This window comes from Grampus griseus (genome assembly GCF_964374135.1).
Source record: "Grampus griseus genome assembly, chromosome: X".
Taxonomy (NCBI): domain Eukaryota; kingdom Metazoa; phylum Chordata; class Mammalia; order Artiodactyla; family Delphinidae; genus Grampus; species Grampus griseus.
In genome coordinates, this window is record NC_138999.1 from 79,930,867 (window position 1) to 79,950,622 (window position 19,756).

The 19,756-nt window shown below is 34.8% G+C and overlaps 1 protein-coding gene across 1 annotated transcript; it reads right to left on the bottom strand.

Annotated features, from left to right (window-relative positions):
- Window positions 1-14,652: 14,652 nt before the first annotated feature.
- On the bottom strand, window positions 14,653-14,994 carry LOC309839561 (transmembrane protein 256-like; the record flags this gene model as incomplete). Its single annotated transcript, XM_082681349.1, has 1 exon — window positions 14,653-14,994. One exon carries the CDS (start codon window positions 14,992-14,994, stop codon window positions 14,653-14,655), a length of 342 nt encoding a protein of 113 aa, XP_082537475.1.
- Between the last annotated feature and the right edge of the window lie 4,762 nt (window positions 14,995-19,756).

Here is a 19,756-nt window from a genome sequence, read left to right on the forward strand (position 1 = left end):
ATGATCAACATCTTATTTTTAAATAGATGCATATTCCATGGAAATATTTGCCTTAATTTATTTAACCAGATTCCTATTGTAGGGCAGCTACTTCCCAAACCATCTCTCCACTAACATTCATATTTTCTCCTGTTATAAAAAAGTTACCCCTGTATACCTACTATATGCACTTGTAAAAATTAGTCATATGATGAATTCCTAGAAATGGGAGTGCTGGAATAAGTTGCATGCTTATTTTACTCTTTGATACATATTGCCAAACTTCTCTCCAGAAAAAAATTATCACAATTTACAGTCCCACCAACAATGCATGAGTTCATTTATTTAGTCATTCAACTAATATATTTTTGTGCCTGCCATGTGCCAGGCACATGTGGTAGAGGATGATGATATAATGCTGAATATAACTTACTGGGTGCATATCCTTTCATTTTATAATTTTAATTAAAACATATACTATGGAAACAATGATTTAAATCAATGAAGTTATGCTGTAAATATTGTTCTACAGATTATTATTTTCCTTTAAAATGATGGATGTATTTTGGTAATGAATGCACTTATATTTTATAGTACCTTAATGGTTTCATATACATGTTAAACTTTGTACCAACAATAATTAGTATTTTGGAGTTAGCAATGAGTTAGGGATTGAGACTTTTTTAATGTATTTTTATTAGCTAGTTAATTTTCTTAGTACCACTTATTTGATAATCTTTCTGTCTCACACTTATTTGAAATACCACCTTTACTGTATTAACTAAATTGTTTGATTCTGTTTCTGAGTTCTGATTTCTGATGCATTGTCCATAATTTATCTGCAAATAACTGAGGCAGTTTTTTAATAACTTTATCTTTTCTGAAAATAATATAGGTTGAAAAAAGTCAGTACATTGAAATCCAAATAAGAAATTTAAAATAACTCAAAATACACTGAGATAATCACTATTCACATTTTAATAAACATCTCCAAATTAATTTCTTATTATTATGCATTTCTATTTCTTAGATTAGTGGTAAGATTGAATGTCTTTTCATATGTTTATTGTCCACTTGGGAATTGCTTATTCATATCCTTTGCTTGTTTTTCTACTGAATTGAAAAAGGAACTAATCAGTGGTGAAATCCTAAGGGTAAAATAATTTTGACCTTGATTTAAGACAACTGTGACTCCTTTAGAAAATAGCTCTCTTCTGATTTATGATATTGGACAAATGTGACTCAACTACAACTTTCATTCTAAAATTATCTACGTGGAGGCTTGTTTAGATGCTTTTCAAGAATTAATACTTAATCATTCACACCGATACAGAAAAGTTTGGAATGGAACAGGGAGAATAAAAAGAGAAAAAAAGCTTGTAAAAAAACCTCATACAAAGATAATATATTAATGAGCTATCCTGATTTTTGATTGGAAGTCTGTTGTCCCAAGCCATAGATTTTAGGTACCTTTTTCTAACAACAGTCTACTTTTGATGTGTATACAATACTTTAGGTATCTCATAACACACTTTTATTTTTGTAGCTTTTTTGGTCTGTTAGTTAACTTAATTTTATAATGGCAGGTCCCTAAAAGAAAATAAATTTTATGTTCATATAATGAATATAATTTATGTATAATGCCATATTTTTTCTATTTTTATAAGTGTGCAAGCATATAATATGCTATTTTTCTTAATAAGGCTATCTATAAATTACTTGCATAGTAATATGATCTCTGTTCCATTATTTTATAATATTCTTTTTGGAGGGTTAAATGTTCATAGTTCTACATGAGATGATGCTTAACACAGAATCTATTGGTATATTCCAAGCTGAACATGGCTCTTGGACATCTGTTTACACCTTACCTGTTATGAACATGTACACAATCCCACCCACCACCCCTGCCACACAAACACACATACATAATACACAATGAAAACTGCTGTAGCATTATCTTTTGTTGTAGATGTTTAAGAAGCCAAGCATTGCAAATTCATTTATTTTTGGACTTATTGTTTGTTGTTCTTTTTTTTTTTTGGTTCATCTAGATAGATTTTATCTAAATAAACAAGTTAATTCTTTTTTAAAACAATTTTATTGAAGTACAGTTGACCCTTGAACAACACAGGTTTGAACTGCATGGACCCACTTATACACAATTTTTTTTCAGTAAATACTACAGTACCACACAAGCTGCAGTTACTTGAATCCCTGAATGCAAAACCGTGGATACTGTGGCAGGCTATAAAGTTATACACAAGATTTTTGACTGTGCAGAGGATGGGTGCCCCTAACCCCCGAGTTGTTCAAGGGTCAACTGTGCAATAGATATAATCGTACATAAAGTGTACAATTTGCTAAGTTTTGATAAATCTATACAAGCTGCAGTTACTTGAATCCCTGAATGCAAAACCGTGGATACTGTGGCAGGCTATAAAGTTATACACAAGATTTTCGACTGTGCAGAGGATGGGTGCCCCTAACCCCCGAGTTGTTCAAGGGTCAACTGTGCAATAGATATAATCGTACATAAAGTGTACAATTTGCTAAGTTTTGATAAATCTATACACCTGTGAAGTCATCACCACAGTCAATATAATGAACATTTTCGTCACCCCCAAATGTTTCATCATGCCCTACTCCGTCCCTAGGCAACCACTGATCATCTCTCTGTTTCTATAGATTGGCTTGCATTTCTAGAATGTTATATAAATGGAGTCATGCAATATATCCCTCTTTTTGCTTATCTTCTTTCACTTAGCATAATTATTTTTATATTTTTCCGTATCGTTATGTGCATAACGAGTCATTTTCCTATTGTGTTACTGAGTAGTTACACATTGCTTGGATATATCACAATTTGTTGATGGACATTTGAGTTTTGGGCTATTATGTATAAAGCTGCTATGTTCATTTGTGTATGTCTTTGTATGGATATATAGTTTCATTTCCTTTAGAAAGATACTTAGATGTGGAATGACTGGATCACATGGTATGTGTATGTTTAGCTTTTAAGAAATTAGCTATTTTCCAAAGTGATTGTACAATTTTGCATTCCCACTAGGAGTGCCAACACTTGGTATGGTCAGTCTTTTAAAATTTAACCATTCTAATAGGTATGTAAGAGTATCTCATTGTGGTTTTACTTTGCATTTCCCTAATGACTAATGATGTTGAACATCTTTTTGTGTACTGATTTACCATCTACTTGTCTTCTTTGTAGAAGTATCTATTCATATTTTACCCATTTTTCTATTAGGTTGTTGTCTTACTATTGAGTTTTGAGAATTCATTTTCTACTCTGGATACAAGTCCTTTATCAAGTATAAGCTCTGCAAATATTTTCTCCCAATCCATGATTTTTTTTCATCCTCTTAAAAAAACAGGAAAAATTGAAAAAGTGCCTTTCACAGTTTTTCAAAGAGCAAAAATTTGTAATTTTGATAGAGTCCAATATATCATCTTTTTTTATTTTATGAGCCATGCTTTTTTTTTGAACATCTTTATCGGAGTATAATTGCTTTATAATGTTGTGTTACTTTCTGCTGTATAACAAAGTGAATCAGCTATATGTATTTATGTATCCCCATATCCCCTCCCTCTTGCATCTCCCTCCCACCCTCCCTAACCGACCCCTCTAGGTGGTCACAAAGCACTGAGCTGATCTCCCTGTGTGACACGGCTGCTTCCCACTATCTATTTTACATTTGGTAGTGTATATATGTCATTGCTACTCTCTCACTTCATCCCAGCTTGCCCTTCCCCCTCCCCGTGTCCTCAAGTCCATTCTCTACGTCTGCGTCTGCATTCCTGTCCTGCCCCTAGGTTCCCATGCTTTTGGTATCACCTTTGCCTGGCCCAAGGTCACAAGGATATTCTTCTATCTTTTTTTAAAGTTTTATACTTTTAGGTTTTACATTTCAATCTGATCTATTTTTGTATGTGGTAGAAGATGTGGATTTAATTTTTTTTTCTTTTTTGCAAATGTGTAACCAACTGTTCCAGCATCATTTATTACAAAAGCTCCTTTCTCTACTGAGCTACTTTTGCACCTTTATCAAAAATTTGTTGTCCATATATGTGTGGGTGTGTGTTGTACTCTCTGTTCTGTTCACTTGTGTACTGATTTTAATCACCTATTTGGTAAATATTTGTTAGGTCTATTTGAGAGGAAAATAGAACCAAATTGTAGGATAACAGAATTTCATTGCAGTGGAGACAGTTATAGAAGGTGGATCTTCATCCTTGGCCTTTCATTTCTGCTCTCAGAAGAGAGAGAAAGAGGCAAATAACAACAGTAATAACCTAGAAAACCAATCAACACAAGAAACATCAAATGCTCTTCTAGTTTCTGGAGTTGCCAGTGTGTAGCTGTCTATAATCCAGCCACAGGAATGGTAGATAGCATTATTCAGGAGTACAAATAATGCCTCTGTTTTTCTCGCCTTGGTTAGGAGAGACCTCTTTGGTAAAATTAAATAGACAGCTTTTTCAAGCTGTTAATAAATTGTGGTTTAAAAAGGAATAGTAATAAAAATTGGTTAGTATTTCACACTACTGTTTTTCAAATCAAAATTATATCATTCCATACTCATTCCTAAAATAAGGGTACACACAAATGAATAGAATATGGTATGTAGCTATAACATTTTATTTTTTTTATTTTTAAGAAACTTGATTTAATAAACATATCAAACTTTGTACCAATGAACATGCATAACCTTTTTTGACACAAATGGAATATTCCCCCATAACATTTGATTTTTAAAAGGAAATATTTGTGAATTACATTTCTGGCATTATAACCTTAACTGCATGGAATTTAAGAGAACAGTTACAATTAATGCAATAGCAGAAAAGAAAAATTAGTTACTAATTTGGATATTTATTCTAATGCTAGTTTTCAACTTAAAAATAGCATACATTGTTCAAAAATGTAAATCCACATCACAGAGAAACACTTTTATAAGGACACTCAAGAATCTTTTGCCCACAGTACTCATTTGAAGAATTCTCACATAAAAACTTAAATAAAGCAAACCTTTTTAATTGCAAGTTTGGAAGCATTTTATTTCATTCGACTAAAAAGGGAGGAAAAATTCAAAGGATTTGAATGGTGAGCAATGTCCATGCATGTATGTATAACTACCATAACTATTTCTAAATTTTGTATTATATTTGGACAATGTAGAACAAGCCCAAATGATATTTTCTGCCATTTTTCATCCAGAATACCCAAATATATTTAATTAATTTGATTAAGTGCGTCCACTGAGAAAAAGTAAGTCTTATGGAATTGCAAATATTCCTGCTGGTGGGAACAAATACCTATTCCACAGCTCTTCAGAGGTGATGGTCATTTTTGTATCAAACAACATACACATAATTTTAAAAACCCTTTCTTAGAGTTTAAAAGAGTAGAATCTCAATAATAATCAAGTTTCAGCATTTGATTTCCTTAGTGAGACTTTATGACCTAAGTGATTTTATTACAGGTTCTGGAGTCAGAATTGCTGGGCTTGAATCCTGATTTTTCCTCTTACTGGTTGTATTAGATATTGGGCAAGCTAACTCACTTTTATTACCTCTATTCTTCCTCTCTAAATTGGGGCTATGGACTTTCCTGGTAGCATAGTGGTTAAGAATCTGCCTGCCAATTCAGGGGACACGGGTTTGATCCCTGGTCCGAGGAGATCCCACATGCTGTGGAGCATCTAAGCCCGTGTGCCACAACTACTGAGCCTGTGCTCTAGAGCCCGTGAGCCATAACTACTGAGCCTGTGCACCACAACTACTGAGGCCCGCATGCCCTAGAGCCCTGCAGCAACTGAATCCATGGGCTGCAACTACTGAAGCCATGCGCTCTATGGCCCGTGTGCTGCAACTACTGAGCAACTGCTGAAGCCCAAACACCTACAGCCCGTGCTCTACAAGGAGAAGCCACTGCAATGAAGAGCCTATGCACCACAACGAAAAGTAGGCCCTGCTCGCCACAACTAGGGGTAGCCCGCATACAGCAGTGAAGACCCAATGCAGCCAAAAATAAAAATTAAAAATAAATTAATTAAAAATTAATTTTAAATAAATAAATAAAATAAAATGGGGCTAAAATGGCACATAGACCTCAAATTCAACATTGTTTACTATTTTTCGTAATATTATTGATCAAGATTATGTGTAAAGGAACCTTTCTTATTATATAGTCTCAAGCCACTCATAGCATTTCTTTGTGACTATAATGTGAATTCTATTTTGGAAGCAGCATGGGACTCTACAAATAGAGATTTTCCAACTCAGATATGCATGAGGGTGGAAATTTCATGGATGTTGGCAACTCCTTGATATTAATAATAATATTAGGTCCTGATAGTTCTAAAGTCAAATAACCACTCATCCTGCTTGGCATTGTCTGCCTACAGAATGTCTCCTGTTATTTCAAAGAAAAAAAATCAACACAATTTTAAATAAAATTCAAACCAAGTATTGTTTTAGTGTTTTACAGCACACACAGCCCCCTTTCTTTCTTGAGAACTTTCAAACTTCCTGATAGTCCTAAATTATACATCTTCATTATCTAAACCTCAAACTCATATCTCATGTTTATTTTTGATACCTTTTATTTTTTATTCCATTATAAAGGTTAAGAGTATAAAATTTGCATACAATTAATTACATACATCTTAAAATATAATAACTCCCAATGTGTTAAATAATGATTTCTGTCCTTGATATTAATAACATATTTTTTTAACTTTTTATGTGTTGGTTAATTGTAGAGTACTGTGCACTGTGACTTAATTTTAAATACCCACCTAATACCTTAGATTTTCCTGTCTCAGTTCTATTGCTTAGCGTATTGGTGTCAAGCCTAACTAACAACTGGTGAAAATATTGTCCTTGTTGGAGGTGGAAGGGATTTTAGAAATGATCTAGTCCAATCTCCTTATACAGACTGGGAAAACTGAGGCCTTCCTTATTAGATGGACATTCTAGGACTTTCCATGTATTTGTCACTACAAACAATTCTGCAGTTAACACACTTTTACGTATATTATTATGTATGCAAAAAGTCGTTTTCACAAATGTTAATGTTTTTGGTTTAGGGGCAAATTAAGGAGTAAATAAAGATTGTTCAGGTCCTCTAATAATGGATGATTACCCTAAGCATAAGCATTGTGTAGTAAGTATACATAGTTGTCACTGAATAATAATAACTTTATTTATCACTTTCGTGTATCAGACACTGGACTAAGTGCTTTATTTTTAGTATTTTAATGAACCCATTGAGGGGTTCATTATCATCCTTATACTATCCTTGTATGACAACTTCATCTCATCCTTAGTATTATATCCTCAATGAGGATACCGAGACTAAGTGAATAACTTGTCCAAGGTCACACAATTTATAATCAAAAAAGCCCAGATGTGAAACCAGATGGTTTGATCCAGAAGTTGAGTTCTTAACCACTCTACTATACCATCTTTAATGAACAGAAGTGAATGAACTCTTGGACAGAGGTACTAGAACTGGAGTTAAGTGACAGCCCTGGCCACTTTTCCATTCCTCATGGTATTAGCACCTATAGGGGCATCAGTACTCAAGTTCCTCTGACTTACAAGAGACTTAGCTTGAACTGGCAAGGTATACTAGAACAAGCTAGTTTAATGAAAAAGATGGTTTTCATTAAATTTAACATGCCTAATGACTTTATTTGGTTAACAGCCAAATACTGGGAGGTCAGAGCTTAAAGTAAATGCCAATGTATTCAATCCACAGTTAAATGAAAAATATCCTAGGAATTTTTCCATTTAGTATCCCCAGCAGCAAAGGAACCTGTACTTCGAGGAGCCTGAAGATATGATCTGAAGCTACCCATTGAAAGCAGGAAACTCCCTTGAAATCTATACATTTTATCTGTACGTTTCCTTTCAATATTTGACTTGTGTTCCATAATTTATTGACATAGTTTTTATATAAGATTCCTGGTCCCTGAGTAAAACTGACACCCAGGATGATGCACTATGATGATCCGCTCCATTTTCCTGTGTTTCAGGCAACAGCACAGGCTCTGGGGTCAGACTGCCTGGATTTAAATCCTTCCACTTACTGTCTGTATAACCCTAGACAAGTCACACATCTCCAACTCTCAGTTTTCTTTTAAAAAGAGGATGATGATGGGAATAGCCCTATTGGGTTGTTACATAAGCATTAAGGGGCTAATCTGTGTAAATTTTTTATTCATATGCATAAAGGTTCTATAAGTGCTGTCTGTTATTATACCATTCACAAGGCTGCATAGGGATTCCTATCCCAGTTAAGTAAGTATGATCCAGGGCCAAGGCTAATAAGTTTAATCAGCTTGAGTTGCTGTGTTTTATATGCGAACCATACCTTTCAACTTAGAAGATAAGTTAAATTTGCCTTGTGACCCAAAGTCACGTTTTGTTGTTAAAGTGAGAACTAATATCCTTGGTTTATTGTCCACTGTGGCAGGCTTTTCAGTTAAATTACATGCTTATCATGTAGTAAAGACTAATGCTTCAGCAAATCTAGTTAGTATTAATACTTTCCAGGTGAAGATAGCTAACTTCACTCTTCTGTAACTCATCAATGAAAGAGAAGAGGCGAGGAAATGACATCATGACTAACTACAGTCGAGTAAATGAACAGGATGGCTAATGAACTCATTGTTTTAGTTATCAAAAAATCTATTTAATACAGAGAAAGAAACAAAAAATGCAACCATAAACTCTCCAGATTCATAACTGTGTTTTAGTGACTCTTTTAAAACAGTTGTAACCAAAATTTCAAAATTATGATATTGACCAGTTTTGTCTGTCTTGTTTTATAACCAATGTCTTTCTGTCTAAAAGACTAATTAAGCGTTGTTTGTTTAGAAGTAACCAAATGCTCTAATTAACACAATTTCATTATCTGTCATTGTGAGAATGTGTCTAGCCTTCTTTGGAAGAAAGGTTAAAAATGGCAGAGACAGAATTACATGAATTATTAGACTACATGACCAATTTGCTTACAGTGCTCTCCATGCTGCTCCTTAGCTTCTAATATATGCTATACATAGTGTTTTGAAAAGTCTTCCTGAAAATACTTATCCTATCCCTGTTCTAATCCCAAAGTTTTGGTGATACTCCACTGTCTGGAATCAGATCTGTGCATATAAGCATAAGCTGTATCTGGTGACCTTGGGCAAATTTTTCAACTCCCTTTGCCCCAGTATCCTCATCTGTGAAACAAGGGTACCTTCCTCATAGAACCATGGTGAGCTTTAAATAACATAATACATGTAAAAATGCTTTGAACACGGTTAGTGCTCTATCAGTGAATTCTAACTTCCTTACTAAACTTATGTTTTCTAGGAATGCTTGCCCAGTGGGATGTAGTTCTTCAACTCTTCATTTATTTCAGGGCTTATTTACTGAAGCTACATTAAAGTTTTGTATACTTCTTGATAAACATTATAACAGAACCACATAGCCACATTTCTTTTACAAACACACGTTCTTTCCCCAAGTATATTTTAAACTTCCCTAGGACGGGGACTGAGATATTTTCTTGTATGTAACTCTCCATCCTCACACAGAGTATTACTCTGCACAAGAACAAACTTAGTACTAAAAAACCAACTTCTTGGGCTTCCCTGGTGGCGCAGTGGCTGGGAGTCCACCTGCCGATGCAGGGGACACGGGTTCGTGCCCCGGTCCGGGAAGATCCCACATGCCGCGGAGCGGCTGGGCCCGTGAGCCATGGCCGCTGAGCCTGCGCATCCGGAGCCTGTGCTCCGCAATGGGAGAGGCCACAACAGTGAGAGGCCCGTGTACTGCAAAAAAAAAATAATAAAAAATAAAAAAAAAAACCAACTTCTTAAACTAATGAACTGGATTCCTGAGAGCAGGAGTGTTTTTACTTTCTGCTGAAGTAAAAAACATTTTTAACCTTTAATTACATCCTACTTTTATTTAACAATTGTCCCATCTCCTAAATATGCCAGATTTACTGGTGCATACCTGCCATGCAGGAAATCACATTAGTACATTTTCAGTATTTAAAAAATTAGTTTTTAGCAACCAACTTCTAAATAAGAGCACCTCACATACTTTATTAATAGCTAGGAGACTATGCAGAGTGTTTAGAAGAAAAATTCTGGAATTTAATGAGGATCTATAATATTAAATTAAAATGCCTCTTAACCCTCTGTTTCATTAGTATTTTCTTTCATAAGACAAGATTTATAGAAAATAATTATCTGAAAGTTTCTTTACAAATAATCGGCATTTAAAGGAAAATATATATCAAAATATCAGGGCATCTCCTTTTAATAAATTGTACTCTGGATATCATAAAAATAGCCACAAATTAAGTTTCAGCTAAGTAAGATGAATAAGCTCTAGAGATCTGTTGTATAATATCGTACATATAGTCAACAATAATGTATTGTACACTTAAAATTTGTTAAGAGGATAGATCTCATGTTAAGAGTTCTTATCACAATAAAATAATTTTTTGAAAAGGCTACTCTGAGAACCAGATATTGTTTGTTACCAGAGCCTTGCTGTTTGAATTAAGCATCTACATGTCACATTGAATTTTCCTTTCTTGTAGCATATTCAGAAACAAATTCCCCAATTTCTTTATTATTTAAAAGGTACTTTTCCTTGGGAAGTCAAGTTTTTTTTTAACACAAAAAGCAGTTATTGAAGCATTTAAATGATTGGGAAAATGCCAGAAAGTAGGGCTTGAGAACACATCTGCCTTGGTAACAGAACAAAAGAGCTGGTTCTCAATATGTGCAAAAGATGCCCACAGTAGAGTGTCAAATGAAAAAACCAAGTTGCAAAGCAATATCTGCAGTATGATCTCATCTATGTAAAAAATACATATAAAAAGGTACATATATGGAGTGTGCGTGTGTGTATGTTTTCATACTCATAGAAAAATGTCTGAAAATATACACACCAAACTGATGTAATTAGGTAGAAGAAAAAGCTTTAAACTTTTATTTTCTATTCTGAAGTACTTTTTGAATTTTAAAATAATGAGCATATATTATTTTTGTAACTAAAAAGGAAAAAGTTAAGGCAACAATGAATAATGTTGTTTGCGCAAAGTTTGGGTTGTTGTTTAGTCATGCAAGGTTTATATGGAGAGCTTGAGTACTGTCCCAATTATTGCTTTTGCAAAGTATGAAGTATCTTTTGCTTGAGCAGCACTTATATAGCGTGATCTGTATACATTTCTTTCATTCAAATTGTTTCCTTTCCTCTTATTTCAAAACTCATATTATTTTTCCTATTGACTTGTACAGCCATTTTTAATGGAGAAAATGACTCTTGCTTCTAGAGGCTCAGGTTGCCTGGAAAATGAAGGTCATTAGTAGAATAACCATTCTTCTGAGAAGTTTATTTTTATCTTTGTGGGGAAAACTTAGGCCAATTCTTATAAATAACTATTTGGATTTTGTGATATCCTTTCTTTCCTGTGGTTTTGTGATGGTTTGAAGAAATTTAAAGCCATAAAATATTGCTTGATCATGAAATCACTAGGCAAATTGCATTTTTCTGCAAATGGTGTACATATAATTTAGCTGTAAATGATGTACATTTATAATACGCTTACTAAGAGTTTCTGATTAACTCAGTAAAAGACATAGGCTTACTGGACTGAAATTTGAAATCACTGAACCGAAGTTATTATAAAATAGTAAAAATTAATGGGATGGACATTTCAGAGAGATAACTATGACAACTGATATTCTAGTTACTGTTCCCGTCTATACTCTCTTGCATTCTGACTGTCATTTCACTATTTCAGACCACTGTCATTTTCCACCTGGATTATTTACCTCATCCTTGTCATCTATCTCCCTACATCAAGCTCTCTTGCTTCCCTTCCAGCCTATATTCTATTGTGAAATTAACCTTTCTAAAATGCCATTTTCATCATATCATACCCTTCTTGAAGATCTGCAGTGAATTCTCATTGAAAGGCAGAGTGGTGTAGGGAAAAAAATACCAGTTTCGAAGTCAGACAAACTAGAGTTTGAGTCTTGGTCATGCCATGCAGCCTCTGGTAAGTAATTTTATAGAAATTAGATTCCAGAATCAAACATACCCACATTTGTCACTTGCTAGCTGTCTGGCATTGGGAAGTTACTCACTAACCCACAGTCTCTTTATCAGTGGAATGTGGGAAATAATATATAACTATATCAATTAGGACTTTTCAGTTGCAAGCACCATAAATCAACTCTGGCTATTTTATTCAAAGTTTAATTCATTGGAAAATAACAAGGTATCACAGAATCCATGGAAAGCTGGTGAGTCAGGTCTGGAAACAGGCAGGAACTGAAGTAGCTCTGAATACCTAGGAAGCAGAAAACACAAGGGCCTCATAACCAGAATAGTCTAAACATTATGTTGAGGATGAGATAAACTGAAACTTCAGTCACTTTCAATTTAATTGCTTGCCCCTTAACTACAATAGGGTAAGACCTCTAGTTACAGTCCCACTGGATTCTTCTCAAAAGAAAATCAGTGCTGTGAGACTGAGGGAATGGATACCCAATATCCAACATACAACAAATGCCCACTATGCATATAAACCACAAATCACATAGTAAATGCTCAGTAAATGACTATTTTAACAGAATAAAGTCTGGACAACTTAATCAGGCCTTCATGGCCATTCAATTTCTGACCTCAATCCACTTTTCTAACTTAATTTTCTCCCAAATCCTCTACATAAACCCTGAATTCTCATCTCTGCCCTTCTCAGTCCATTTTCCCTGCCTGAAATCTTTTCAACCTCTCTCACTTTTTAATATCCAACTTATCTCTTCTAAGGCTCAGTTTAGCTCTTTTTCTGATCCTGGAATCACTGGTTTTGTTTCCTCATTTTTTCTTAATCATGGATTGCTTCTTGACATCCTTTTTGAATGGTAGTCTTGTATTTGCTAACTCTTTATGTGCCCAGCTTGATTATAAACTCCTTCAGAAGAGAGATCATGTATCATATATTTCTTTGCTTCCTTGATGGCACTGAATCCAGTGTTTTACACATAGTAGGCACTCATAAACTTATGATAAACAAATGCAAGAATTGCAAATTATTAATTTAAATCAGCATTCATTTAATGATCACCTTCTGTAGACTCAGCACTGTGTTGATTGTTTTGAAGGTACAGAAAAAAAAAACTATGAAAGTTGCCTTTGATGTAGCTCACAGTCTAATTTAGGAGAGAAAAAAATAAAAGCATGCAGTATCCCAGGAGCAGTTATATTAATAAGTAAAATATATCATGTGAAAATGTTTTATATCAGTATTAAGGGTATAAGAAGATGTGAAAAGCAGGAATAACTAATAGTTATTACAAATGAGAAGGAAAGTTTATTGAGGTGGAAAAGTTAGTTAGCAGGGAGTAGTCTGAAACGTAACTGGATGTATGAGGTTAGAACTGGGAAAAAGCTTCACAGTCAGGGCTGGAAATATAGGCTTGTGACTCATTGTTATGTAAGGAGTGTTAGCGTAAATGAAGAAATTATGAAAATATGGTAAGCCTGAGGAAAGCCATGTAGGTGCCATAAAGGAAGTCCACCAAATTATTCCATTTAAAATATCTCTGTGTTTTTTAAAACAGATTTATTGAAATGTAGTATACATACTATAAAATTCACTCTTATTAGTGTATAATTCAATGATTTTAGTAAATTAATAGAATCGTGCAACAATCACTGCAATTCAATTTAAAAATTTTTACATCATCCAAAAATTCTGTGATACTCATTAGCAGTTAATCTCTTCTCCCATGCCCAGGCTTAAGCAAATACTCTTCTGTTTTCTTTCTCTGTAAATTTGCCTTTTCTATACATTTCATATAAATGGAATCATATAATGTGTGGTCCATTGTGTGTAGCTTCTTTCACTGAGTATGTTTTTAAGGTGTATTCATGTTGTAGCATGTATCAATAGCTTGTTCCTTTTAAGTGATTGATAGTATTCCATTGTGTAAATATATCACATTTTGTTCATCCATTTACTAGGTGATGGACATTTGGATTTTTTCCAGTTTTTTCTTATTATGGATAATGCTACTATGAATAGTTACAACATGCCTCTGTGTGGACATATATTTTTGGACATACATCTTTATCTCTTACGGTTAAATTCCTAAAAGTAAAATGGCTATTATATGATAAATTTATGTTTAACTTGTTAAGAAACTGCAAAATATTTTCCAAAGTGTCTGTACCATATTATGTTCCCACTAACAATGCACAGGTGGTCTGCTTTCTCTGCATCCCCAACACTTAGTACCATTTGTATTTTTTATTATAGCCATTCTAGTGGATATGTAGTAGTTTCTAATTGGGATTTTGATTTACATTTCCCTAATGACTAATGATGTTGCATATCTTTTCATATCCTTTTCAGCTATTCATAACTTGTTTGACGAAATGTCTAATCAAATCATTTGCCTATTTTTAATTAGGTTTTTGTCTTCCTAATAATTATTGAGTTGTAAGAGTTATTCAAATATTCTATATACAAGCTTCTTAGTTTATTATTATTTTTTTAATTTGCCTTTCTCTTTTAATCCCATCCCTGCTCCAATTCTAAAAAATGTCCCCAGAAATTAAACACAAGGAAGCTCAAAGAGCCAAGGCAAGCCAGCCCAAGAGTAGCAGGCTCCTTCCCACAGGGGCCAAAGTATGGGCGCTGGGGTGTCCACTCAGAGCCTGGTAGTTAAAGCTGGTGCAGAAAAAGGTAGTTCCAGAAGCTAGCAGTAACCCTGCCCAGAGGGACTTTCTGCACAGGAGCACCCCTAGCAGGGCCAGGCTGTGTAAAAAGTGGTGTTTGTTGGTCTTGTGAAAGAGCTCCTTCCTGTAGGCATCCAGGAACTGGGCTAAGTGTGCCCCATAGGAGGCCAGGCCTAAGGCCCCCACTCCAGACAAGGCACCCAGACAGCAGAAAGCAGCCCCTGGACTGGCCATGGCTGTGGATCAACAAGCTTTTTATTAGATCTATCATTTGCAAATGCTTTCTTTTAGTTTGTGGCTTGTACTTTTATTTTCTTATTGGTGACTTTTGAGGAGCGAAAGTTGATACATTCAAATTGATCAATTTTTTCTTCTATGTATCATGCTTTCGATATTGTATCTAAGAACTCTCTGCCCTACTCAAGGTCATGAATATTTTCTCCTATATTTTCTCCTAGAAGTTATATATTTTAGCTCTTAAATTTGGGTCTGTGATCCATTTTGTGTTAATTTCTTGTATATGGTACGAATTAAGGGTCTAATTTATTTCTCTAATTTTTTTTTTTTTTTTTTGGCCGCACCATGCAGCTTGCGGGATCTTGGTTCTCCAACCAGGGACTGAACCTGTGCCCTCAGCAGTGAAAGCACCGAGTCCTAACCACTGGATTGCCAAGGAATTCCCTCTCTATTTTTTTTTTAAATGTGGGTATCCAGTTGTCCCAACTCCTTTGTTGAAAAAACTATCCTTTCCCCCATTGAATTGTCTTGGTACCTTTGTTGGAAATCTACTGACCATAAATTTTAGAATTTATTTCTGAACTTTGAATTCTGTTCCACTTATCTATATGCCTATCTTTGGGCCAATACTACACTGTCTGATTAACTGTGGCTTTATCTTAAGTTTTGAAATTGGGAAATGTGAGTCCTCCAATTTTGTTCCACATTTTCAAGTTTGTTTTGGCTGTTCTGGTCCCTTGTATTTCCATATGAAATTTAAGATCAGCGCATCAATATCAGTTTCTGCAAAGAAGCCAGCTGGGACTTTGAGAGGGGTTGCATTTAGTCTATCCATCAATTGAGGATGAATTACTATCTTGATAACATTGAGTCTTCCTATATAAGAGCATGAAATATCTATTTATTCAGGTATTCTTTAATTTCTCTCAGCAATGTTTTGTGACTTTTAGTGTATAAGTCCTGACAGAAACTCTGTGCTGAATGAACTGGAGGGTGGAGGGTATGGGAGCAGCTCCAGATCCTAATGCCACAGATTCCCACAGTTTGTACTGCAAGGTCAGTGATGTTTCAGGAATAAACACTCCTCAGATGGATATATAGTTTTGGTCAATTTCCAGAGTGCTGAAATGGTTGCTTTTTAATCTTCTCCAGGTTTATAGTGCTTTTCGGAAATATTTCCTAACCTCCTCACCTAGCCATAGCTGGAAGTTCTAACATGTGTGTATTTTTATGAGAATTTGTGTTCCAAGCACTTCTAATTCCAAAAGCCCGGTGATAGAATATCTATTGAGTTATGCCAATTCATTCAAAAAACATGTTAAACTACCACTTGTCATGTAAAGACAAAACATATGGGTTACTGAATAATTTTTTTTGTATAGCATTGATTATGTGTTTAGAGTTGTGATGAAACAGTGACTGAAATTGACTACATAATTTAATTCAAATAAACAGATATATCGAGCATTTCTTATGTGTTTGATACCACAGGAAACAATAGATGAATTAATCATTATTGCTACCCTAAAGGAATTCTCCATGTAGCATCAGAGTCTGCAAGTATGCTTCAAGTCTATAAGTCTTCAGAGTCTGAAGTATCAATATCAGGTGGACAGCCAAGTGTGCATCCTTGGAGCCCCAGACTCATAATCAACTGCCTTTTCAGAATCTCCATTTGGATGTCTAGCAGACATCTCAAAATTAGCATGTACAGAAATGAATTTGCTCACCCACATTTTACTACTAATCTTCTTTAGTGACCTCATCTCAATAAATGGCACCTCTGTCTAATGAGTTCCAGATACTTGGTAGTTATCCTTGATTTCTTTTTCTCCCTTACCCCATATCCAATCAGTCACCAAGTCCTCTTGCTTCTACCTCCAAAATAGTATCTCATATCTGCTCATTTGTCTCCTACTCTAGTGCCAACATCCTAGTCCAGACCATCTTCATCAACTGCCACCACCCCATCCAAATTATCATACCTGGTCTCCTGCATCCCTTCTTAAACCAAAATATCATTTATTCATACGTGGGGCAAAGTGATCTTTTAAAAATGAATATATGATAACGTCACTTCCCTGCTTAAAATTTTCAGTGGTTCCACATTTGATGTACAATATGTTGCCCAGTTAAGTATGTTATTCAAGAGCCATAGCATTCTAGCCCCAACCTAGTCCAACTAACCGTCATATCTCATCTAGACTAACATTCCTTCTGTATCCAATCTTATCTCCTATCTCTTTTCCACATAGTAGAGAGAATGATTTTTCTAAAATACAAATATGAGCATGTCTCTATTTCTCCTCTATTCAGAACTTTTCCCATGAGTTTTTGGACAAAGTTCAAAATCTTTAGTATTGTCAATAAGGTCCTTCATGATCATGCTCCTGCCCATTTCCTCAGCATTTTCCCATGCCACCATCACCATTAATCATTACCCTCCAGTCATATTAGCCTATTGTTTCTTGATGGAGCCAAGCTCACTCCTGTCTCAGTACCTTCATATATGTTTTTCCTTCTGCTTTGAATTGGCCCTCATCCTCTTTACCTGGCTCATGACTATTCATCTTTCAGGTCTTATTTTAAATCCCTCTTTCAAAGAAAGGTCTTCCCTGATCCCATTTACTAAGTACTAGCTATGTGCTGTTATCAAACCCTATGCATTTTCTTTATAGCACTATCACAGTTTTAATTATATAGTTATTTGTAGGTTATTTATTTAATATGAGTGGTCCTAAAATCTATGAGTTTAGGGACCGTGATTGTATTGTAATGTCACCAGCATTTTCCAGCACAGTGCTGGGCACAGAGTAAGCACTCAATAAATATTGGCTGAATGAATTAGTGAACATGCCATGGAAACATAAAGGAGAAAGAAATTGTTTCCTGCTAGGAGGATCTGGAAAGTTGGGGATTAAAAGAAAGGTATTTTAGGCAAAGGAAACAACATGTTTGTACAAAGTCAAAGAGTTAGGAAAGATACTGGAATATCTGAGGAATAGTGAGGTATTTTATGTGGCTGAAGCATAGGGATTTCAGTGATACATGGAGGAAGAAGAGAGAATAAGAGGAAGAAAGTTAAGGAGAAATGAGCTTGGAGAAGCTCAAGATCAGGGTCATTCTGCCAAAGTAAGGAATTCAAATTTAATTAAATAAACATTAGGGAGTGACCAACTTTAAAGAAAGGTGACTAGAGTTAGCAGTGTGGAGGATGGACTGGACACAAAAAAGAGTAAAGAATAATATGTATGCAAGTGGGGTATACGTGATGCACAACATTTGCATAGCAATCTGTATTTTTTATAGCACCCTCCTAAAACCTTACCATTGTATGTGTGTGTGTGTGTGTGTGTGTGTGTGTGTGTGTAATGTCACTCAGATATACTTTGATTTCAAAATTTGTCATAGATCCTCCCTTTATGCCCTCATGATATCATGATAATTCTTAATACTAACAATTATAAGAATATGAAATTACATCAGCCTGTAACATTTACCTTTTTGAAGTATGTTCACATATATTACCTTATTTGATTTTCAACCAAACCCATAAAATAGACAGAGACAACTTTTCTTATTTTGTCAATGTGAAGACTGGGCTCACAGAGGCTAAAAGAATAGCCTAAGGTTATATAACTAGTATAGCTAAGATGCAGCATTAGAACCCTTTTCTAAATCTAAGGTCCTTCTCAATTTACCACATATCCATGCATTTTAATACTAATTTTATTGTTTTTGCTTTTCATAACTAATGCTTTTGAATAAAAGTTTCATAATGAGCTTCCATAACTTTGAAGTAACAACAAGGTTAGCTTTCCTCAAGTTGCTCTTTTGAAATACTTCCACAATCTATGAGGCCTAAACAAAGACTGAAAAAAGAATTTCCTAGATAAATGAATTATAAATACAGTCTTCATTAAAAAATAAATGTTGATTATCAGCCAGTGAAAAACACATATTTTAGACCTTTTAAAAAATCTTCAGATAAGAATGAGTGCCCACAGAGAAGAATTGCATTGGGTTGGCAGGAAAGGAATCATCTCATTTGTTTAGAAGGTTAAGATAAGATCAAAAAAAGCAAAAACAAAACCAGACAAAGTGGAGTAGAGATGTAAAAAGATGGAAATGCCAATATGGCTGAACATCTTTTGGGAAAGATGGTACAACATGCTTATCATTTATAGTAATTTCATTTGGAATGTCTTTTTTTAAGACTTTATTTTTTAGAGCAGTTTTAGGTTTACAGCAAAATTGAGAGAAAGGTACAGAGATTTCCTATATACTCTCTGCCCTCCACACATGCATAGCTTCCCCCGTTATCAACATCACTCACCAGAATGGTATTTTTTTTAACCAAAGATGAACCTACACTGACACATCATAATCACCCAAAGTCTACCTTAGGGTTCACTCTTGGTGTTGTACATTCTCTGGGTTTGGATAAATGTATGATGACATGTGTACACCATTATAGTATCATACAGAGTATTTTCACTGCCCTAAAAATCCTCTGTGCTCTGCCTATTCATCTCCCTCCCCCATAGCCCCATCCCTGGCAACCGCTGATTTTTTTTTTATTGTCTCCATAGTTTTGCCTTTTTGCTGTGCAATGGGGTCAAAAACTCAAGGTGAAGTTGAGAAAAATTAAAAGCCATAGAAGATAAGCCACCTGCAAAATTAACCCAAGAGCCTGCTTGTGAGTAGATAATTCAATTTGGAAACACTCAAAGTTTTGGTTGAGCTTCAGGGAGGCATG